Genomic DNA, 24,162 nt, shown 5'->3' on the forward strand with positions numbered 1-24,162 from the left:
CCCAGCAGGTCGAGGCTGCGGTGGCCGGGAGCAGCCACGGGACTCCAGTCTGGGTGACAGAGTGAGACTCCAACTCAAAAAATAATAATAATAATAACGTGTACCGCCTGCTCCCACCCCCACACTGTGGAGCTTTTATTTTTATTTTTTAGATGTTTAATATGGAATCATTTAATTTAGTAGTCATTTTGACATAAAGAATTGTTTTCTTTTTTAAGATGGGGGTACAATTCAGGGTTAGGTACATATGTGGTCATTGTACAGGTAAAGTTTGGGCCACCCTTTGGTCCCCACTTTGCCTGGTTTGAAATGGGGCACCCTTATTGATGTTGTGTGGCTGTCCCCAGCAGTGTCCCACTACTTAAAAAAAAATTTTTTTTTTAATATATGTGGGGTACAATTCAGGATTAGGTATACAAATGTTCATTATGCAGGTACCTTTGTTGATGAGGTGTGCCCCACCCCTGGCAGATTCCCACTTCTACCAATCCCACCCTCACCATCCCCTGGCAGTTTCCCACTACTGCCAGTCCTTTTCTTATAGTACTATGATAGGTTCACTTATGAGTGAGAACATATGATACTCTGTTCTTTGTTTCTGTGATGTCACTCAGTATTATAGCCTCTGAGTCCATCCAAGTTGCTGTGAAGTTCATAATTTTGTCCTTCTTTATGGCCGCATAATATTCTATCATGTGTATGTACCACATTTTAAAAAATCTGGTCCTCTTTCGATGGGCAGCACGGTTTTTGCTATTGTGAATAATGCTGCAATAAACATGTATTTGCAGGTATCTTTTTCATAGAGTGATTTGAGTTCCTCTGGGTATATCCAAGAACGAGGATTGCTGGGTCGTATGGAAGGTCAATTTTTAGATCTTTTAGGATTTGCCAAACTGTTTTCCACAGAGATTGTACTAGTTTACACTCCAACCAACGGTGTAGAAGTGTTCCCTTTTCCGTGCATCCTCTCTGGCAACTGTTGTTTTTTGAGTTATTGATGATGGCCATCTTGACTGGAGTTAGGTGGTGTCTCAGTGTGGTTTTAATATGCATTTCTTTGGTGACTAGTGAGGCTGAGCATTTTTTCATGTGTCTATTTGCTGCTCATGTGTCTTCTTTTGAGAAGTGTCTATTCATATCTTTTGCCCACTTTGTAATGGGGCTGTTTGTTTTTTTCTTTTCGGCACGTTTGAGTTCCTTGTAGATCCTGAATATTGGGTCCTTGTCAGATATACAGTTGGAAAATGTTTTTTCCCAGTCTGTGGACTGTCTCCCCGCTTTCTCAATGGTTTCTTTTGCTTTGAAGAAGCTTTTCAGTTTGATGAGGTCCCTCTTGTCTATCTTATCTCTTATGGCATGGGCACTTGGAGTTTTGATCAGGAATTGGTTACCAGTTTCAATTTCCGTGAGGGTACTTCCTGCATTTTCTAAGGTGCTTATAGTTTGAGGTTTTACGTTTAGGTCTCTGATCCATTTAGAGTTGATGTTTGTGTATGGTGATAGGCAGGGGTCTTGTTTACATCTTCTGCATGTGGTCAGCCCGTTTTCACAGCACCATTTACTGAATAAGTTCTCCCCTCCCCAGTGGTTGATGGTAGAGGCTTTGTCAAAGATGAATTGGTTGAGAAATTGAGTTTTTGTTTTGGAATCTCTATCCTGTTCCATTGGTCTGTTCTTGTAACAATACCAGGCTGTTTGATTATTGGAGATTTATAATAAAACCTAAAGTCTGGGAGCCTGATGCCTCCTGCTTTTTTTTTTTTTTTTGACTGAGGATTGTTTTGGCTATTCATGGTCATTTATATTTCCATATGAATTCCTGTATTGTCATTTCCAAGTCTGAGAAGAATGTTGTTGGTAATTTAATGGGTATTATGTTAAATCTGTAGATTGCCTTGAGTAGGATGGACATCTTAAAATGTTGATTCTTCCAGTCCATGTGAATGGAATATTTTTTCATTTGTTTGTGTCATTGATTTCTTTGAGCACTGTGTTTGTAGTTTTCATTGTTAAGGTCTTTGACTTCTCTGGTTAGGAAGATGCCAAGGTATTTCATTTTTTTGTGTGTGTGGCTATTGTGAATGGGATTGTGCCTTTTATTTGGGTTTCTGTCTGTTTATTGTTGGTGTATGGGAATGCGACTCACTTTTGCACATTTATTTTATACCCTGAGACTTTGCCAAAGTCCTTTATCAGTGCAGGAAGGTTTTTGACAGATTCTCTTGGATTTTTGAGGTATAGAATCATGTCTGCAAAGAGGGATAACTTAACTTCCTCCTTTCCTATTTGAATATCCCTGATTTCCTTCTCTTGTCTGATTGCTGTAGCTAAGACTTCCAATATAGGAGGGGTGAACAGGAGGAGTGAGAGTGGATATCCTTGTCTTGTTTCAGTTTTCAGGGAAAATGGTTCCAATTTCTGTCTGTTTAACAGTATGTTGATTGTGGGTTTCTCGTAGATGGCTCTTACTATTTTGAGATATGTTCCGTCTATGCCTAGATGTTCAAAGGTTTTTATAAAGGAGAGGTGCAGGATTTTATCAAAAGCTTTTTCTGCATCTAAGGATATAAACATGTGGTTTTTGTCTTTATATCTGTTAATGTATTTAATTATATTTATGGTCTTACAGATGTTAAACCAGCCCTGCATCCCGGGGATGAAGCCTACTTGGTCATGGTAGATGATATTTTTAGATGTGTTGGTGGATCTGGTTTGCTAGAATCTTGTTGAGAATTTTAGCATCTATGTTGATCAACGATATTGGCCTGTAGTTCTCTGTTGGATCTTACCCAGTTTGGATATCAATGTGATATTATGATTTGGGGAGAGTGCCATCATTCTTGATTCCATGAAATACTTTCAATAAGATTGGTATAGATTCTCCTTGTATGTTTTGTAGAATTCTGCTTAAAAGCCATCTGTTCCAGAGTTTTTTTCTGTAGTCAGTTTTCTTATGACATAGTCAATTTCCTGGGTTGTTATTCGTCTATTTAGGGTCTCAATTTCTTATTGTTTCAACCTGGTGAGGTTGTGTGATGTCAGAAAATCCTCCATTTCATTTGGGTTTTCAAGTTTGTTTTCATACAGTTGTGACTTGATCTTTTGCATTTCTGATTGTGTTTATTTGGGCTTTTTCTCTCTTTTTCTTGGTCAGTCTAGCTAAGGGTTTATCAATCTTGCTTATTCTTTCAAAAAGCTAGTTTTTAGTTTTTGATATTATATTTTTGTCTTCTATGTCTCGAATTTGGGCTTTTATTTTGGTGATTTGGGTTCTTATGCTGAAGTTAGGGTTTTTGTGGTCTTGCTTTTCCAACTTCCTTAGGCGATTTGTTAGGCTGTTAATTTGTGATCTTTCCACTCACTTCATGTGTGTTCATAGAGATATGAATTCCCCTCTTAGTACTGTTTTCATGCCATCCCAGAGATTTTGGTAAGATGTTTCCTTGTTTTCCTTTATTTCCAGTTATCTTTTAATCTCTATTTTGATTTTCATGTTGACCCAGGAGTTGTTCAACATCATACTGAACACCATGTCTTTGTGTGTTTTGGGGGAACTTTGTTGATGTTGATACTTATTTTTATTCCACTGTAGTCTGAGAAGATGCATGGCACAATTTCAATCTTATGGAATTTGTTTATGCTCTATTTATGGCCGAGGATGTGGTCAATCTTAGAGTAAGTTCCATGTGATGATGAGTAGAATGTATATTCCATGGTCGTTAGGAGCAGTGTTCTGTAGGTATCAATTAAGTCCATTTGATTATGCATCACATTGAGGTTCTGGATCTCCTTGTTGACTTTTTGTCTTGATGATCTGTCTAGGGTTGTTCGTGAGGTATTTAAGTCCCCAGCTATGATAGTGTAAGAGTCAATATCTTTTTTTAGTTTACCTAGAAGCTGTTTTATGAAAGTTGGTGCTTCTCTGTTTGGTGCATATATGTTAAGGATGGATATTTCTTGTTGATGGATTGAACCTTTTATCATTATGTAGTGATCTTCAGTATCTTTTTAAATTTTTGATAGCTTAAAAGGTATTTTGTCTGATACTAAGATCACAACTCCTGTTTTCTTTTGTGTTCCATTCATCTGAAGTTTTGTTTCCCATCCTCTTACTTTAAGTCTCTGAGTGTCCTTTCTGGTGAGATGAGTCTCTTGGAGGCAATATATTGTTTCCTCATGATATTGTATACAATTTGTCATTCTATGTTTTTTCAGTGGTGCATTTAGTCCATTCATAGTCAGGCTAATTGTAGCTATGTGAGAGTTTATCCCTGTCATGAGGGATTGTTGTTGTTGCTGTTGTTTGTTTGTTTAGTTGTTTGTTGTCTTTCTATTGGTTTTTGGGTTGATTCATGTGTGTTTTCCATCTTTTTCCTGCATTCGTGGGAAGGGCATCATTGTTCTTTTTTTTCTTTCTTCTGTGTTTAATAATCTCTTAAGTGTTTCTTGTAGACCTGGTCTGGAAGCAATAAAAACTCTTAGGGATTGAATGTCAGGGAAAGATTTTATTTCTCCATCACTGAAACTTAGCTTAGCTGGGTAGGTAATTCTTAGTTGAAATTGTTTATCTTTGAGAACTTTGGAGATTGGGCCCCAAGCTCTCCTAGCCTGAAGTGTTTCTGTAGATAAGTCTGCTGCTATTCTAATTGGTCTTCCCTGGTAGGTAGTCTGACCTTTCTCTCTTGCAGCCTTTAAGATTATTTCTTTCATATCTACTTTGTATAGGCAAATTACTATGTGTCTAGGAGTTAGTCTTCTCATTTGTTTCTTGCACGGGTTCTCTGAATCTCCTGTGTTTGAGTGATCATGTCACTGATGAGATAAGGGAAATTTTTCTGGATAATTTCATGGAATGTTTGTTCCAACATAGTCTCTGTCTCTCTATCTGCCTCAGGGATTCCAATTAATCTTAAATTCAGACTCTTGATGTAATTGCTCATCTCTTGGAGGTTTTGTTCTGGTTTTTTAAGCTTCTTTTCTATGTTTTTAACAGTTAAGGTTGTTTCTATATTTTGGTCCTCAAGCTTTGAGATTCTTTCTTCTGCTTGGTTAATTCTGCTTTCCATGCTTATCAGTTTGTTATTTATTTCATTCACTGTATCCTTTATTGTTTTTAGCTCAGTTATCAACTCCTTCATTCTTTCCTCCTTTCTCTCTTCATTTCTATTTATTCTCTCTATTAATATCTTGATATCTGGGTTTGTGGTTTGAGACCAGTCATTCTGGGGGCTCTTCATTGTTTGAGTTCCAAAGTCTGTATTCTCAGTGGCTGACCTCCCAGGGGTCTGTGTGAGACTCATATTCATCCTTTGGTTTTTCTTCTTTTGTGTATGTTTTCCTCCCCCCTTTTACCTCTTCTTTAATTCTGTTGTTCATTTATGGGGGATAACTGTGATTCAGAAGCTATCAGGAGATCCTTGTATCCACTGACAGGTGTTTGAGCCCCTTGGAATCCACTTCTAACTGCCTTACAATCTGTCCATGCAGTGGGGGTGTCTGTTTGCCACCTGAAAGCAAAATGAGATAGGAAAAAGGAAAATAATGAAAAAAGGAAGGAGGAAGATTAAAGGAAGGTGGAGAGAGAGAAGAAGTATAGGAAAACAGACAGGCATACCAACTAATGACTAAACAGAGAAACAAACACAGAAAAAACAAAAAAAACAAAAACATACAAACAGTCATGCAAACAAACAAACAAAAATCCCCCACTGGTGTACTTTCCCTTAAAAATGCCCAAACACAAACAGAAAATAAAAAAAAATAAAGTAACAGAAACAAAGCAAGTGCAAAAATGTAAAGCAAAGCAGAAAGAAAGTGAGAAGAATAAAAAATCAAAAACTAAAACAAAACACAAGCACAAAAAACCAAATGCTTGCTCTGTAGCCATTTCTGTAACTCCAGGTCTCTTTTGCCTACTACTGCCATGTCAAGGAGCAGCTCCAGTCTCTAGCCTGTCCCCTCCACTCTCAGCGCAGGCTGAAAGGGTTTTTCTCAGCATGGGTCAGATGCCCCATGGACTACTGTGGGAAGAGGATGGATCAGATCTGGACTCACCGTACTCGCTGCTGCTATCAAGTCTCCCACTCAGACCTGACATGTCTGTGCCTGTTCCAGTGTGGAGAAGGAGTGTCTGTTTCTCTGAGTCTGATGAGAAGATAGCCTCTAGGTCTCAAGATGGAGACTGGGTGGAGCTGGGCAGGACAATGCAGGTCTCTGCCTGGTCCCATGATTGAGAAGATGGCACCCATCAGTGTCTCATCACCATCGTTGGAGCTTTACTCCAGATTTCCACAACCCTTTTCTCCATGGTTCCTCCTGCTTGTGCCCATTATGCTGCTGCAGTTGATGGCATGGGCTGTGTGAGGGGCGACTGTTCTCTGCTACCTCCTCTCAAGAGAGTCCTGAGCATGGCAGGTGATCCTGTGTGCCTGGGTCTCCAATCTCAGGTTAGTGGTGAGTTGCAATCACCTCCAGAGGAGAGCCCTGGGTGCATGAAACTGAATCTCTCCTCAGATGGACTTTCACTCACCCACTGGCACACACCCACTCACACACAGTGTCTTTATGAACACTTGCTTTTGCAAAGACTCTCACAGTCCAACCTGTTATATCATCATTTTGCCCAGAACTCCAATCCCTTTCTTATAGTATTATGATAAATGTTCAGGGTCTGCTTATAAGTGAGTACATGTGGTACTCAAATGTTTGTTTCTGTGATAGATCACTGAGTATTATAGATTCTAAATCCATACAAGTTGCTACAGAGTCCATACTTTTGCTTTTTGTTTTTTTTTTTCATGGCTGCTTAATATTCTATATTGTATATGTACCACATTTGATAGGCAGCACTGTTGGTTCCATGTTTTTGCCATTGTGAATAATGCTGAGAGAAACATGAGTGGGCAGGTATATTTTTCATAGAATGATTTGCATTCCTCTGGGTATATTCCCAGAAGGGGAATTGTTGGGTCATATGGAGGGTCAATTTTTAGATTTTTTAGGAATTACCACATTATTTTCCACAGAGTTTGTACTAATTTACACTCACACCAACAACGTAGATGCATTCCTTTTTCTCTACATTCTTGCCAGCATCTGTTGTTTTTTGAGTTATTAATGATGACCATCCTGACTGGAGTTAGGTGATATCTCTGTGGTTTTAATTTGCATTTTGTTGATGATTAGTGAGGCTGAACATTTTTTCATGTATCTGTTGGCTGTTCATATGTCTTCTTCTGAAGTGTCTATTCATATATTTTTCCCACTTTTTAATAGGGTTTTTTTTTTCCTTTTGGCATGTTTGAGTTCCTTGTAGATCCTGGATCTTAGGCCTTTTTCAGCTATACGTTGGCAAATATTTTTTCCCATTCTCTGGTCTGTCTCCCTACTCTCTTGATAGTTTCTTTTCCTTTGCAGAAGTTTGATGAGGTCCTACTTGTCTGTCTTGTTTTTTATGGCATTTGCTTTTGGAGAATTATCAAGAATTTGTTGCCTACTCCAATGTGCCTAAGAGTGTTTCCTTCATTTTCTTCTAGGATTCTTATAGTTTGAGGTTTTACATTTAGGCCTTTGATCCACTTGGAGTTGATTTTTGTGTATGGTGATAGGTAGGGGTCCTGTTTCAATCTTCTGCATGTGGTCAGCCAGTTTTTGCAGCACCATTACTGAATAGGTTCTCCTCTTCCCAGTGGTTGTTGGTGGAGGCTTTGTCAAAGATGAGTTGATAGAGAAATTGAGGTTTCACTTCTGGAATCTCTATCCTGTTCCATTGGTCTATATGCCTGTTTTTGTATCAATACCAAGCTGTTTTGATTATAGTAGCCTTATAGTAGAGTTTAAAGTCTGGAAGTGTGATACCTCCTGCTTTGTTTCTTTTGCTGAAGTATTGTTTTGGCTATTTATGGTGTTTTATGTTTTCATATGAATTTTTGTATTGTTTCCAGGTCTGAGAAGAATGATGTTGATAATTTTTTTTTTTTTTTTGAGTTGGAGTCTCACTCTGTCGTCCAGACTGGAGTGCAGTGGCCGCTCCCGGTCACCGCAGCCTCGGCCTTATGGGCTCCAGCGATCCTTCCGCCTCAGCCTTCCGAGTAGCCGGAATTACAGGCATGCGCCACCACACCCAGCTGATTTTTTGATTTATTGTAGAGATGAGGTCTCACTGCCCAGGCGGGTCTCGAACCCGCGGGCTCAGGCAATTCACTCACCTCAGCCTCCCAAAGGCGCGGGATTACAGGCTGAGCCACCGAGCCCGGCTCGATGTTGATAATTTAATGGGTATTGTATTAAATCTGTAGATTGCCTTTGATAGGATGGACATCTTAACAATGTTGATTCTTCCAATCCATGAGCATGGGTTATTTTTCCATTTGTTTGTGTCTTTGATTTCCATGAGCAGTGTTTTGTTGTTTTCATTATAAAAAGTCTTTCATTTCTCTGGTTAGGAATATGCCAATGCATTTCATTTTTTTGTGGCCATTGTGAATAGGATTGTGCTTTTTATTTGGTTCTCTGTCTGTTGTTGGTGTATAAGAATGTGACTGTCATTTGCATATTTATTTTATACCTTGAGACTTTGCCAAAGTTCTTTATCAGTGAAAAGAGTTTTTTTTTTTTTGACAGATTCTCTTGAATTTTTTAGGTACAGGGTCATATAGTCAACAAAGAGGGATAAATTGACTTCTTCTCCTATTTGGATACCTCTGATTTCCTTCTCTTGTCTGATTGCTATAGCTAAGACTTCCAACACTATGTTGAATAGGAGGGGTGAGAGTGGACAGCCTTGTCTTATTCTGGTTTTCAAGGGAAATCTTTCCAATTTCTGTCCATTTAGCAATATGTCGGCTGTGGGTTTATCATAGTTGACTCTTACTATATTGAGGTGTAGTCCCTCTATACCTTGGTGTTCAAGAGTTTTTAACAAGAAGGGATGCTGGATTTTATCAAAAGCGTTTCTGGCTGGGCTCGGTGGCTCAGCCTGTAATCCCGCCTCTTTGAGAGGCTGAGGTGAGTGGATTGCCTGAACCCGCGGGTTCAAGACCCTCCTGGGCAACTTGGCGAGACCTCATCTCTATAATAAATCAAAAATGAGCTGGGCGTGGTAGTGCGCACCTGTAATTCCAGCTACTCGGAAAGCTGAGGCAGAAGGATCGCCAGAGCCCAGTGGGTTGAGGCTGCAGTGGCCAGGAGCGGCCACTGCACTCCAGTCTGGGCGATGGAGTGAAACTCCAACTCAAAAAAAAAAAAAAAGCGTTTCTGCATCTAATGATATGATCTTCTTGTTTTTACAGCTGTTGATGTATTTAATTACATTTTTGTGGAGCTTTAAAAATGATCAGTTTATCAGTACTGTAGTCTTCACAGTCTCTTTCCCCCACTGCATCCTACTCTTTTCTACCTCTTTCAGAAGAACCAGAGGGTCAGTGTCTATAGACCTGTGCTTTTATTGCATTTATATTTTCCTGTCATACTACTACGTTTGGCTTATAATCATTGTACAGTTATTTCACCTGATGCAATTGAAACCTCATTTCAAGTCACATATGGTATTCACAAAACATGCCACCCCCAGAAAATACCAGGTGGGGGAAGGTTAACACTCTAGCTCCATAGTATGCCCTTGAACACTCAGGGCTGTTAGGCTTTCCTCAGAGAAGCCCTGCAGGGGCTAAGGTTATGGGGACCCATGTGCCAGTCATTTAGACCATAGGATATAAGGTCTCTCCTTTGCCAAAATTAAGCCAGGAATGATGGACAAATGCAATACAGTACATGAAGCTTGGGACATGCTTTTAAAAGACTTGGTGTTCAGGAAGAAATTGTGCAATTGAAATGAAAGTGGTTCATGAGGCTGTGCCCCGAGCAGGGGCATCTAATCTTCATCAGTTATAATATTTCACCACATCCCTTAATAGAGATATAGTAGTCTCCCACTGCTGGTGCAACAAAGTGACACCAACTGTGTGGCTTTAAACAATAGAAATGTATTGTCTCCCAGTTCTGGAGGTTGGAAGTCCAAAGTCAAGGCTTTGGCAGGGATAGTTCCTTCTGAGGGCTCAGAGGGAAGATCTGTGCCAGGCCTCTCTTTTTGGCTTGTAGATGGCCATCTTCTTCCTGTGTCATCATATTATCTTCTTCCTATATGAGAGGGGACCCCCCCCTTCATTTATAAAATATTGTATATTTATTGACATATGTTTAAACTACAGTCACCTTCAAAGTACTCTCTGTTTGATGCCATACACCTATTGAGACATTTTTTTCTACCGCTCAAAACAGCTTTTGAACTTCTCGATGTTGATACCTTTTAGTGTTTCTCCTGTTTTTTGTATCATCTCTTCTACATCAGCAAAATGTTTCCCTTTGAGGTTTTTTTTTCACCTGGGAAACAAAAAAAAAAGTTGCTTGGGGTGAGATCGGGTGAATAGGGAGGATGAGGCATGGGGGTCATGCTGTTTTGGTAAAAAAAAAAAAAAAACTGAATGCTCAGTGCAGTTTTTTACCCACCATGAAATGGGCAACTGCACTGAAAGACTCTTGCCTCACCAAAAAGATTCACTGAAGCTGAATGCAGCCTCTCACAACAGCACTAGCTAGCAAATTGATGCTGATAGGCTTCTGGAACACTTAACCTAGCTGGGGGAGCCTGTAGTACAAGGGACCTGCCCTTCAAAAAATAATTCCATTTTGGGGGATGACTCCTCTTACAAACCTATCTTTGAATTTTCCCTTTCTGTAAGGACACCAGTTATATTGGGGTAGGATCCACCCTAATGACCTCACTTTAATTTGGTTGCCTCTGTAAAAACCCTGCCTCCAAACACAGTCAACTCTCAAGGAACTGATGGTTAGGACTCCACCATATGAATTGAGGAAGATATGTGACACAATTCAACCCATAGAAATAGATATTTTTACTTATTTAGAAAGATTAGCCAGATCTTACTGAAGATGTTCAGTTTCTTATTTTTAGGTAAACATAAAGGTGTGTTCAGTTTCTTCTCATGCTTTCTTCCTCCTCCCACTGGTCTTCCCTGCTAAGCTCTGGAGTGCAGGCTCCAGCACTGAGACCAGCTAAGGCAATTGAGGCACAGAGTTTAAGCTGGTGCCCACTCTCAGGTGCTGATCCCACATTTGCATGAGCTGGAGAGAGGGTGACTCCTTAAATTGTGGGCCTTGACTGTCTCCTGGTTTCTGCTTCCCAAAAGAGACCACTGCCCCATTATGGGGCAGATGTGTTCTGCAGGAATCAAGCTTATTCCATTCTTATGGTAGGGTTTTGCAGGTAAAAACAAACAAACAAACAAACAAAAACAAACTTGTACGCCTAATAGTCACTCACCTAGAGCAAATGTACCTAGTGACCAACTCCAACTCATTCAGTGAATGTATTCATTATCATGAGTTTGCTTAGAACCATTTTGCCTAAAATATTTTCATTTAATGAATAGTGAAAATTAGCTTCATATTAAAAATTCAATTTTTAAAGTGAAGGAATTTGACTACATTTGTTCGGTGCAAGAGGTTTCTCAGTTATAGTTCGATTGAATCCTCTCAAAACCCAGACAGGGTAGACAGAGGAGATAGTCGAACAACGGTTCAGCATACATACTAATAAGTTAGAATAGATATGGGCCAAATCTTGCATTTATTATTATGTGAACTACCAAACATCATTCTGGGGGTTTGTTTTGTTTTCGTTTTTGTTTTTCATCTCCTGACACGAAATATGTGGTATATTTGTCAACACTAATTATTCAACACCCTGATGACAACTGGCTGTTCAACATTTTAAGTCAATTCTGACACCAGCCACCTGGAAGTTAGCGTCAAACTCCACTACATATGCCAGTTGCAAGTATTGGGTCCCTAGATTACCTACACTTTTTTTTTTAGCTTGGCTACAAAGTTGTGGGGTTCCCTCAACACCCTCTAGAACTTAGGAAAGTATTATATTTACCATTACAGTTTATTAAGGTTACAAATGAACAGCCAGATGAAGAGGTAGATAGGGCCAGGCCTGGAAGGATCCCTGTAGAGTTGGGGTGCATGACTCTACTGGTATATTAAATACGTTTGCCAACCCAGAAACTCTCCTAACTCTGTCCAGCGTTTTCATGGAGGTTTTGTTATATAGGCAGGATGGCTTAAATCATTGACCATAACACAATCTCTAGCCCCTGTTCCCTCTTGGGAGATTGGTGGGTGGGGCTGAAAGTTCCAAGTATCTAGTCAAGACTTGAGCTTTTCGGCACCCAGCCCCCATCTTGAAGCTATTGGAGGACACACCAACCATCATCTGATTAGAACAAAAGATGCTCCTATCACTCAGGAAATTCCAAGAATTTTAGGAGCTCTGTGCCAGAAACTAGAGACAAATACCGAAATATATTTCTTATACTACAGTAATAGTAGCCTCATTTTGCAGATGTGTAGCTAAGGCTTCTGGAGGATAAATGGCTGTTTCTTGGTTTCCAAGGAGAGGGTTAGCAGCTCTGGTTGCTGTCTTACACCTGGCTCTGTACCTGTGCCTGGATCTAGCTCTGCACCTGGGCTAGAGCCCTGCCCTTGCCTTCCAGAACCTGCTCTTGCCCTCTTTGGCTGCACCCACCCTCATTCCAGACCACATCCAGGGTCACTGGGAACTTGGAGCTGCTGCCCAAACTGAACTGAGCATCTTTGGGGCCTACACTGTCCTCTTTGCTGGAGTTCATCTCCTTGGGTAGGTCCTGTGTGTGTTTCCCTGGCCTGAAGAATGACCATGGAGCAGCTGTTGTATGGAACGTGGCCATGTGGATTGGAGTGTCTACAAAACAGAGCCATGGGTTAGGAAGAGAGGAGAGATAGGGACTAGGTCTTGGGAACCTCCATTTATTTCCTTGCACCAGTCCTGTAAATATTCAGGTCTTCTCTTAAGCATGTTGCAGTATTGCCTCCCTAATTACAAAATGCTTATTTTTCATTCAGCTCTGCATACCAGTTCATACTTTATGCAGTGATAGCTAAGGTAACTCAAAGCAAGTTTGTTTCTATTTGTTAAGACACTGACTTTTTGAAAACAACAAAAAAGAAGGGAGACAGGTAGAATTCTGTTGACTGTCAATGTCTTTTTTTTTCCAAAACACCCAATAATAAAATAATGCTGGATCATGAAATGCAAAATCATATGCATATATACTACCAAATGAATTTACCAGAAGAAACAAATATTAAAGTAAGTAAGTAAAGAAACAAATATTAGACAACATAGATTCAAGTTTTGCAAGGGTTCAAAGACAGGTAAAATGGAAAATAAAAAGGTTCCCATAGTGACATCAAATTACCACAACCTTTACCAACTACTAAATATTTGAATAATGACCATTAGAAACAGAAAAGTCAATAGAAAGTGCTTTTTAAAAAATCCAAAAAATACCTTCAGAGTGGTTCAAAAAAAAGACACCCAAATGACTACAAAAAAAGTCACGGATATTAGTGGATCAAGGAGACATGAAAGGTGGTTGAGCTTTGGTTTCCTTGGTCTTTAGGTCCATTGGTTTGGAGCATGGCAGTGCCAGCACACTGAGTGCTTAGTGAATTCCTTTGGTAGATGGTACCTTGGTGGTGGCAGTTTAAGGGGCTCATCTGCCCTTGGTCTCTGATATGGGAGAGCTGGGAGGAACTTTTGTTCCTTGCTTGTCTGCCTTTTCTCCAATCTCATCCCTCTGGTTCATCAAGTCTCATTGGTGGCACCTCCTTGTTTCTGCATGGATCCATTCCCTCTTTCCTCCAGATGCCATCCGTGCCTTCTGTTTGGCACCTCCACTAACTGCCTGTGCTTGGAACTGACTCTTGGTATCTGTATGAGTCATTTCTCTATCTCAATCCCTCAAGGCTCGGATCGGTATAACGTCTGGAATCTATCTATTCCCATCCCTGTCATTTTATCCTTGATGCATTGAAAGTACCCAAACTGTCCCCATAAGAAACACAATGGTTACTTGTTAAGTTATGTCTTGGTTAGTTACAGACTGAGTGGCCTCTGTAACTTCAATGATGTTTCTATAGCCTTGTACATCCAGAATGTTGATTCCATGTCATTATTTTCAGAATCCCCAGAAGGCTGGCAGAGCATTAAGTGCAGTGACAATTCAGCTGCTTCTGGGAAGGGCTCTGAGAAGCCCACAGAGATTCTGGAAGAGGTTTCTTGGCTATCCTTCAATTTCCAAACTCATTTTGAGGATAGGATTAGGGTTTGAGATCATGTCACTTAGCTGAACAGAAATAGTATGTCTGTGTGTTGAGATGAAGTTAGTTTCCTTTTATTTTTATTTATTTATTTATTTGAGTTGGAGCCTCACTCTGTCGCCTAGACTGGAATGCAGTGGCCGCTCCCGGCCACTACAGCCTCGACCTACTGGACTCCGGCGATCCTTCCACCTCAGCCTTCCGAGTAGCCGGAATTACAGGCACGCGCTACCACGCCCGGCTGAATTTTTGATTTATTGTAGAGATGAGGTCTCGCCAAGTTGCCCAGACGCGTCTCAAACCCACGGGCTGAGGCAATCCACTCACCTCAGCCTCCCAAAGCGCGGGATTATAGGCTGAACCACCAAGCCCGGCATTAGTTTCCTTTTAAATTTCTGTTTGAATCTCTTTTTATCTCTCTGGTTGAATTTTTTTTTTTAATTGAGTACTCACTCTGTTACCTAGGCTGGTGTGTGGTTGCACAATCATGGCTCACCACAGCCTCGACCTTCTGGGCTCAGGTAACCCTTCCACCTCAGTGTCTCAAAGTGCTGGAATGACAGGCATAAGCCACTGTGCCTGGCCAATGGCTGGAAAAATTTTAAGGGATATCTTGTTAACTGTATTATTCAGAGCCAAGTGTGTATATCAGTCATCTATTGTTATAAAAATGCTGCATGGTAAAATGCCCCAAATCTCAGTGACTTAGAACAGTGAGCACTTCTTTAGCCATGAGTCTGTGGGTTGGCCATTCAAGTTGGCCTTAGCTGGGCATTTCTGGTCTGATTGACTCCCTTGTATATCTAGGGTTTGGGTTGTCACTGAGATGATCTAAGGTAGTTGTGGCTGGGTGATTCGAGTGACCTGACTCTGCCCCAGGTGCCTCTCTTTCTCCTAGGTGCAACAGGGAATGTTCCCATACTGGTGGGAAGTTACGAGGTAGCAAGTTGAAACCATCATGCTTTAAGGGACTTTGTTTAGAAACTGGCACACTGTCCTTCTGTTATATTCTTTTGACTGAAGCAGGTACATGGGTAGCCCCAAAACAAGTGATTGGAGAAGTAATTCTACCTTTTTAGTGAGAAGAACCACAAAGTTACTACTTTACAAAAAATGTGGATACAGGAGACGGGAAAGATTGGAACCATCCTCGTACTTTTCCATAGTGTGACAGGAGAACATAAGCTATCTCCTTTTTGTATCTAGGGTTTTACAGGGTGTTTCCATGACCTATATATGTAACAAACCACCCCCAAAACTAGTAGCTTAAAATAAGAACCCACTTATTATTTGTTACGATTTTATGGGCTGACTGATCAGCTAGACAATTCTGCTTCCCTGGTGTGGGCGGGGAACATGGTCATCTGAAAGATGACCTTCTGGACCTCCCAGAATGACTCCCTTTCAGGCCAGGCATCGGTGTTGGCTGCCAGGGGGCACTCAGTCCTCTGTGCTGCCCTGAGTGTGGGACTCAGTTCTAAGAGGCAGGTATAGGAAACGTCCAGTTCCATGAAGTCTAGGGCCCAGTATTCCCAGAACATTCCTTCCAACTGTGTTCTCTAGGTCAGAAGCAGCCACATGTCAGCCCGGATTTGAGGGACAGGGGACAAGCTTCGGCCCCTAGTGTGAGTGACAGTGTGTGTGTGCAGGGAGGGGGAATTGTGCAGGGTGAACTAGCCCAGAGAGACAGCCCAAGTGTAAAGAAATAGCAGTTTGGTCTACAGAGTGGTGGTCGTGCAGTGGGAAGCCTTTCTCTTGTCAGGAAGGCTCAAGGATGCTCTCCCTTCTGGGCTGAATGATCCTGGGAGCAAAGCAGTGTTATCCTGGGGTGCCTGCTGCCCTCTTGATGGAGCTGTCCTGGGGGAGGTGAGTATTACTATGCTCCTAGAGACCTTCAGCCAGGCCCTGTCCACTGCCAGTCTTTCCTCCCACAAAAGTCCAAAGAGTGTGAGTCACCTTCATCTGCTACCCAATTCAATTTCAAGACAGTACCTCGCTCTTCCTGCATTTTTAGCAACTATTTCCCCCCTAAAGAGACTTGCTTTAGGCCTAGGTGAAAACCTACATATTTTCCAAGATGAGAAATTTGAGTATAGTAAATAATAATAATTAATAATGCCTAAGGTTTCTAGCATGTCATCATCTTGACTAGCCAAGTTTACCCCAATCTTGCAAGGTCTCCAGAGAGCCCTTTTGGGAGGACACAATATGGAGGTGGACGCTGCCTGTGAGAGGTAATCTGGTTGGAAGTAGGCATGTCTGTACCGTGAGAAGGAGAAGCTTGAAGTAAATACATCTGTACCATGAGAGGGCTGGAAGCAGGTGCATCTGTACCCTGAGAGGGCTGAAAGTAGACGCGTCTGTACCTTGAGAGGGCTAGAAGTAGGTGTGTCTGTACCCTGAGACGGCTGGAAGTAATCATATCTGTACCATGGGAAGGCTGGAAGTAGGCATGTCTCTATCCTGAGAGGGCTGGAATAGGCGCATCTGTACCATGAGAGGATTGGAAGCAGGTGCCTTTATACGGTGACAGGGCTGGAATCGGCGTGATTCAGATGCAGTGAGGACTTCTGGGAGTGCCTTGGCATATCCCTGGAACAATGTGCTCAACGGCAAATTTGAAAAGCAGTTTTGTGTCCCTAGTTTTGTAACCATACTGTTTATTTTTATTTTGAGGTTTATGACTGCTAAGAGCCTTGGACTAGTTTTATAAAGAAGAAAACACATAAACAAAAAGACAGTTTATTTAACAAAAATAAGTGATGGCATCTAAAAATATGAATTTAAAAAGGCAGTTTTAATGCCATAAAAGGAACTGATGCCTTGGCTTCTACAGAGCACCAAAGCATAGGTGGGGAATGGTTACTGGAGTCGGGAGCCCAGGAGGAGGTGCCCCTCCATGAGCAAAGTCTCCATAAACCCAGCTGTGGTCAGAATTGTGGCTAGGCTCTGAGGGTGACAGGTGTCCATAGTGGGAAGGTGAGGGGGAAAAGATACTCTCACCCTTCTCTCCTCTCACCCTCTGGTCTCCAGATGGGGCCACATCAAGTAAGCCTGACAAGTGGCCAGGAGGAAAGGGCACCCTGCTGAGGCCATCTGTAGAGGTCAGCCCTGGGGCATGGGACAGGGCAAGGAGGGTGGAGAGTGACTTGGGGGGGCAGAGACTGTGGCTCAAACATGATGCATTATAATCTAAATAAAGGAATATATTAGGTGAAGTAGTTATTTTTGGAAAATTCCTAGAGTATGGGCACCTTTAAATTTAATTTATTTAGGATTGTTTAAAAATGTCTCTTCAAAATATGGGCTGATACTTGTTAATTATGGCAAACCAAAAATTTTTATAGGCTTTCAAGTCTGATAGACTGATCTGGTTTGAATCCCAGTTAGGGTGCTTATGAGCCAGGTGGTTCTGGACAAATCAATTACCTTTATAGGTCTTGATGTCCTCATCTGGAAAATTATAACTCTCTGAGTCGTGGTGGGAATCAAATGAGAAAATGCACATAGAGCCCATAGTGCTCAGTGAAATGGAACTTAAGTGAGTGGTAGCTATGCTTTTTATTAAGAACTTAATGATAAAGCTTTAAAAGATGGGTAGATAGCATTCATTTCAGTGGGAACTTATAAAGTTCAACTTTCTCAATATCATATGTTTTAATCCTATTTCTTCCTTTGAAGGATTCCTTAAAGATGCTGTTCACGTGAAATGATGTGTCTACACTGCATGTGATATGGGTCGACTTGAGACAGGGGTTGTTTCCTCTGGGTGTGTCAGACTGGGGTTCTTGTGGGTCTAAAAGTAAGTGATTTTCCCAGTGGAAGAGCAGTGAGTTCTCTGGTCACTTCATGTACTACACACACCTACAGGATGCTCTCAGGCAAATGTGTTTAATGTAATGCAGTTATTGTTTTATCATTGGTGAACTTTGTTTAGTTCTGTTATATCACAAAACATGGAAACGTGGTTGTTTCTGATTATTTGTGTTGCCCCTTTTTGTCTTCTAGCTGTCTCGGGTTCTGAACCTCTGGTGAATGAGCTGGCTTCTTAAAGGACATGATTCAGACTGTCCCGGACCCAGCAGCTCATATCAAGGTAAGTTTCATCTTGGCTGGGAAACCGGCTCGGGCCTCCTGTGTAGCTGGATTTTCATGGATGGCTTCCCACATATCAGTTAATGCAGGGCCAGTCAGCACAGTGCAGGAGTTAAGAACATGGATTTACATTTTTAAGTGGTTGAAAAAAAATCAAAAGACGGCTATTTCATGACATGTGTAAATTACATGAAATTTAAATTTCATTGTTCATAAAGAAAGTGTGGTTGAAACACAGTCCTACTCATTCATTCGCATATCATCAATGGCTGCTTTCACCCAAAAATGGAAGAGCTGAGTAGTTTCAACAAAGACCACATGGCTTGCAGGCTGAAAATATTTTCTGTCTGGACCTTTCCAAAGGAAAGCTTGCTGACCCCTGAGTTAATATATAAAACTACATCCAAATTCTTCTGACTTCTGTTTTAATTCCATCTCTTTTGCTCTCACCTGGGGTTACCCAGGAGGAAGCAAGAGGGTAAATGACTGGATTTCCAAAGTTCGAACGTTGTTTTATCTGGGCTCCCTGGAACTCAGCAGCCCGTCACCTCACACCTGCCCCAATTGCTTTCTGACCTGTACTTCCTGCCACGCTGGAGGTGAAAGAGTGAGGAAGTAAGACTTGTGCCAAGGCAAGTCCCTAAGAGGAATAGGGCCCATTTATTTCAATACTCCACTTGCATGTAGGTTATAGCCACATGGAGGAAATGAAGTGATGGTTTTCATGTACTTGACACAAATAAAGACTTCAGAAAAAACTGAGGCTTGAGCTACCTTATCCAAATAGGCTGTCTACACCTGTACTATTTAGTTCAATTCTATCTATGCTGGACAAAATAATTGACTACCTGACCAGTACTTCACTTTCTGCATATAAATTCATTTCCCCTAAGTGGCATGATCCATTTTACTAATTTATATTATTTGCCTAAAACATTTATTGAAAATGGAAAGTGGCTTATAATTGAAAGGAACATTTATGGCATTGAAAAAAAGGTAGCTTTTTTGGATTAAAATATAAAATGTCCTCTAAAATCACACAAATATGATTACACATATGCATACACACATTTTAAAATAATTTATTCAGGAAGATGTTATGAACCCTGTGTAAATCACACTCATTTACATATGAATTCTTTGAAAGTGGAATTAGAAGTAATAAGAGTTTAAATGTATTATTTGTGCTTTGTGGCTGCTCCTGAAGTTTCAAGAATTGGGGTAACTCTAGGGATGTTGAAAAGTCTGAATTTTGCACAGGGACAGAGCAGATCCTTGTGGGGGACACTATAATTAGATTTCTGTGTGATATTTTATTGCGGTATGACAGTTATATTTTGTTCTTTGGATTATGTTTGATCGGTGTGTCCCTGCTACACACGGAAGGTGGGGAAAGACTTTTTTCTTTTTAGTGTCTGCTGACCAGGAAGCTGCATGGTATGAATGAAAGTTCATGGGAAGGTGGTACAAGAAGTATTTTCTACATCTAGTTCAGAATAGGAGGGTCAACAACTGAAATTCACGTTATTGTCTTTTTTGTTGTTGTTTTGAGTTGGAGTCTCACTCTGTCACCCAGGCTAGAGTGCAGTGGCATGCTCACGGCCACCCCAGCATTGAACTGCCAGGCTATGGCAGTCCTTCTGCCTCAGCTTTCCAAGTAGCTGTAACTACAGATGCGTACTATCATGCCCGGCTAATTTTTTTTGATTTATTGTAGAGATGAGGTCTCACCATGTTGCCCAAACTGGTCTCTAACCTGCGGGCTCAGGCAATCCTCTAGCCTGGGCCTCCCAAAGTAGCCAGATTACAGGCTTGCGCCACCGCACCTGGCTTTTTTTTCTAACCAACTAGAAAGAAGAGATGAAGTGAGCAAGAAATTATTTCAGATTTTAAAAAGTTAATTAATAAAGATCAAGCATTCTTATACAAATCTGAGGAATAGTCTTTGAAAATGTGCTTTAGCGGAAGTGTTCTGTATTTTATCTTGGAATGAACTGTGTGTTCAGCTCTGATTTATCTTATTATCATCATATTGATTGACATCATATAAAGTGGAGGATGATTTTTGAGAAATGGTAATTCTGAAAATTTTTAAAAAATAAAGTTCAACTTAAATTGCTTCTATGTGTCTGGAAAGATGATCCGGCAATATAGCATTGCAGTTTCTTTCCTTTTCTTTTTTTTTTTTGAGTTGGAGTCTTGCTCAGTCGCCCAGACTGGAGTGCAGTAGCCGCTTCCGGCCACCGCAGCCTCGCCTGCTGGGTTCCAGCGACCCTTCCGCCTTAGCCTTCCGAGTAGCCGGAATTACAGGCATGTGCTACCACGCCCGGCTGATTTTTTGATTTATTTTTTGAGATGAGGTCTCACTGCCCACTGATGCTGGCTGAGAGGTAGAGATATTTCAATTAAAGATGTTTGTTTCCTTTATAAACCTATCAGAGTTTTACCTGTTGAAATTTAAAAAAATCAGTAGCTCTATGGGTACAAATGATTTTGGGTTGCACGGATAGATTCTGTGATGGTTAAGAAGTCTGGGCTTTTAGTGTACCTGTCACCCAATTAGTGTACATTATACTTTATAGGTAATTTTTTGTTCCTCATCCCACTCCCACCCTCTCTTCTTTTGAATCTCTAATGTTCACTAACCATTTTATATACCTTTACGAACCATAGCTGAGCTCCAGTTTCTAAGTGAGAACTCGTAGTCTTTGGTTTTCCATTCACTTAGGATAATGGCTTCCAGTTCCACCCAAGTTGCTGCAAAACACATTATTTTATTCTTTTTATGGCTGAATAATATTCCGTGGTGGGTGTGTGTGTGTGTGTGTGTGTGTGTGTACACACGTACCTACATACCACTTTTTTTATCCATTGATCAACTGATACTTAGATTGTTTTACATCTTTGTAATTGTGAATTGTGCTGTGGTAAACATATAAGTATGGGCATCTTCTTTGTATAATAACTTGTTTTCCTTTGCGTAGATACCCAGTTGTAGAATTACTGGATCATATGGTAGTTCTACTTTAAGTAATTTGAGAAATATCTATATTATTTTCCACAGAGATTGTGCTAATTTACAATCTTACCAATAGTATATAAGCATTTCCTTTTTACTACATCCATGCCAATGTTTATTGTTCTTTGACTTTTTAATAATGACCATTCTGATTGGGATAAGGTGGTACCTCATTGTGGTTTTAATTTGTATTTCCTTGATGATTAGTGATACTGAATATTTTTTTGTTTGTTTGTTGGCCATTTGCATACCTTCTTTTGAGAAATGTTCACTTATATCATTTGCTCCCTTTTTAAATGGATTTATTTTTCTTGCTGTTTTGTTCGAATTCTTTATAGATTCTGGATATCAGTCCTTTTTTGGATGTATGATTTGTGAATATTTTCTCCCATTCTATAGGTTGTCTATTCTGTAGGTTGTCTATTTACTCTGTTGAAACTTCTTTCACTGTACAGAAGCTTTGTAGTTTATTTGTTTATTTATTTATTTATTTTACTTTTTGAGTTGAATTCTCACTCTGTCATCTAGGCTGGAGTACAATGGCATGCTCATGGCCACCACAGCCTTGACCTGCTTGACTCAGGTGATTCCTCTGTCTCAGCCTTCCAAGTAACTTTAACTCTAGATGTGTACCACCACACTCAGCTAATTTTTTTCAATTTATTGTAGGGACAGGGTCTTGCCAAGTTGCCCAGACTGGTCTCAAACCCTGGACTCAAGTAATCTTTTCACCTCCACCTCTTAAAGTACTGGGATTGCAGGTGTGAGCCACCACGCCCAGCTCAGAGGATTTGTAGTTTAGATCCCACTTACTTATATTTGCTTTCAGGGTTTTAGGCTTAAATTCTTTGCCTAGGCCAATGTTCAGAAGAGTTTTTCCTACATTTAAGCCTTTACATCATGGGTTAATTTTTGCATATTGTAAGAGATAGGCATTCAGTTTTATTCTTCTGCATGTGGCTGTTCAATTTTCCCAGTACCATTTATTGAATAGGGTGTCTTTTCTCCCTATATGTTTTTGTCTGTTTTGTCAAAGGTCAGTTGGTTGTAGGTATTTGGCTTTATTTCTGAGTTCTCTATTCTGTTCCATTGTTCTATGTGTCCACTCTTCTACCAGTACCCTGCTGTTTTGGTTACTATAGCCTTGTAGTATAATTTGAAGTCAGGTATGTGATGCTTCTAGTTTTGTTCTTTTTGCTTAGGATTCTTTTTGCTATTTGGGCTTTTTTGGTTCCATATGAATTTTAGGATTGACTTGTTCTAATTGTGTGAAAAATGACATTGGTAATTTGATAGGAAATGTGTTGAATCTATAGATTACTTTGGATATTATGGTTATTTTAATAATATTGATGCTGCCAATCTATGAACATGGAATGTTTTTGCATTTGTTTGTCATCTATGATTTTTTTCAGCAGTGTTTTGTACTTCTCCTTGTAGAAATCTTTAATATCCTTAATTAAAAATATTCCCAGGAATTTTATTATTTTTGTGGCAATTATAAATGGGATTGAATTCCTGATTTAATTCTCACTTGTTCATTTTGGATGTGTAGCAGTGCTACTGGTTTGTGTGCATTGATTTTGTAATCTAAGACTTTACTGAATTTGTTTATCAAGTTTAGCAGGAGTCTTGAAAATTTTCTAGGCAGTAGATCATATCATCAGCAAACAGAAATAGTATAGCTTCCTCTTTTCCAATTTGGATAGTCTTTATTTCTTCCAGTACTATGTTGAATAAAAGTGGGTAACTTTTTCTTTTTCCAGTTCTGAGGGGGGAATGTTTTCAACATTTCCCCATTCAGAATAATGTTGCCTGTGGTTTTGCTGTATATAGCTTTTATTATTTTGAAGTATGTTTCTTCTATGCCTATGTTTTGGAGAGTTTTTATCATGAAGAGATGCTGGATTTTATTGACTGCTTTTTCTACATCTATTGAAATGATCATTTTATTTTTCTTTGAATTGGAGTCTTACTCCATCACCCAGAATGGAGTACAGTGACTCGCATGCTCACGGCCACCCCAGTGTCAACCTGCTGGGCTCTGGCGATCCTTCCACCTCAGCCTTCCAAGTAGCCAGAACTACAGACACATAGTACTGCGCCTGGCTCATTTTTGATTTATTGTAGAGAGGAGGTCTCACCAAGTTGCCTGGGCTGGTCTCGAACCCGTGGGCTCAGGCAATCCACTGGCTGGCCTCCCAAAGTGCTGGGATTACAGGCCAAGCCACCGAGCCTAGCCTGTTTTTTGTTTTTAATTCTGTTTATATATTAAATTACATTTACTGACTTGTATGTGTCGAACTATTATTGTATCACTGGGAAGAAAACCACTTGATTGTCGTTAGTTACCTTTTTAATGTACTGTTGGATTCAGTTTGCTAGTATTTTGTTGAAGATTACATCTGTGTTTATCAGAGATAGGGTTTGTAGTTTTTTTTGTTTGTTTTATGTTTTTGCCATGTCCTCTTCTGGCCTTAGTATCAGGGTGATAATGGCTTTGTAAGATGAGTTAAGGAGGATTCCCTCCTTCTCAATGTTTTAGAATAGTTTCCTTAGAATTGGTACCATTCTTTTTTGAACATCGGGTAGAATTCAACTATGAATCTATCTGGTTATCAGCTTTTTTTTTTTTTTTTAGGAGTTTTTTTGTATTACTAATTCAATCTTCCTACTTGTTATTGTTCTGTTCAGGGTTTCTACTTCTTTCTCAAGGTTGGGGAGTTATATGTTTCCACAAATTTACCCATTTCCTCGATTTCTGGTTTGTTTGCATAGAGGTGTTCACAGTGGTCTCAGATATAATCTTTCGTATTTCT

The 24,162-nt window shown here is 40.2% G+C and overlaps 1 protein-coding gene across 2 annotated transcripts in view; it reads left to right on the forward strand.

Annotated features, from left to right (window-relative positions):
* ERG (ERG, ETS transcription factor) overlaps nucleotides 1-24,162 on the forward strand; it is a 295,512-nt gene that overhangs the window by 76,818 nt on the left and 194,532 nt on the right. For both annotated transcript variants that reach the window (XM_008056777.2, XM_008056781.2), the window contains one exon: nucleotides 18,238-18,325. In XM_008056777.2, coding sequence (XP_008054968.1) covers nucleotides 18,287-18,325 — 39 coding nt within the window. In that variant the 5' untranslated portion in view covers nucleotides 18,238-18,286. The remainder of the gene's footprint in view (nucleotides 1-18,237; nucleotides 18,326-24,162) is intronic.

The sequence above is a fragment of the Carlito syrichta genome, unplaced genomic scaffold, assembly GCF_000164805.1.
Source record: "Carlito syrichta isolate Samal-C Ts95f unplaced genomic scaffold, Tarsius_syrichta-2.0.1 Scaffold302518, whole genome shotgun sequence".
Classification (NCBI taxonomy): domain Eukaryota; kingdom Metazoa; phylum Chordata; class Mammalia; order Primates; family Tarsiidae; genus Carlito; species Carlito syrichta.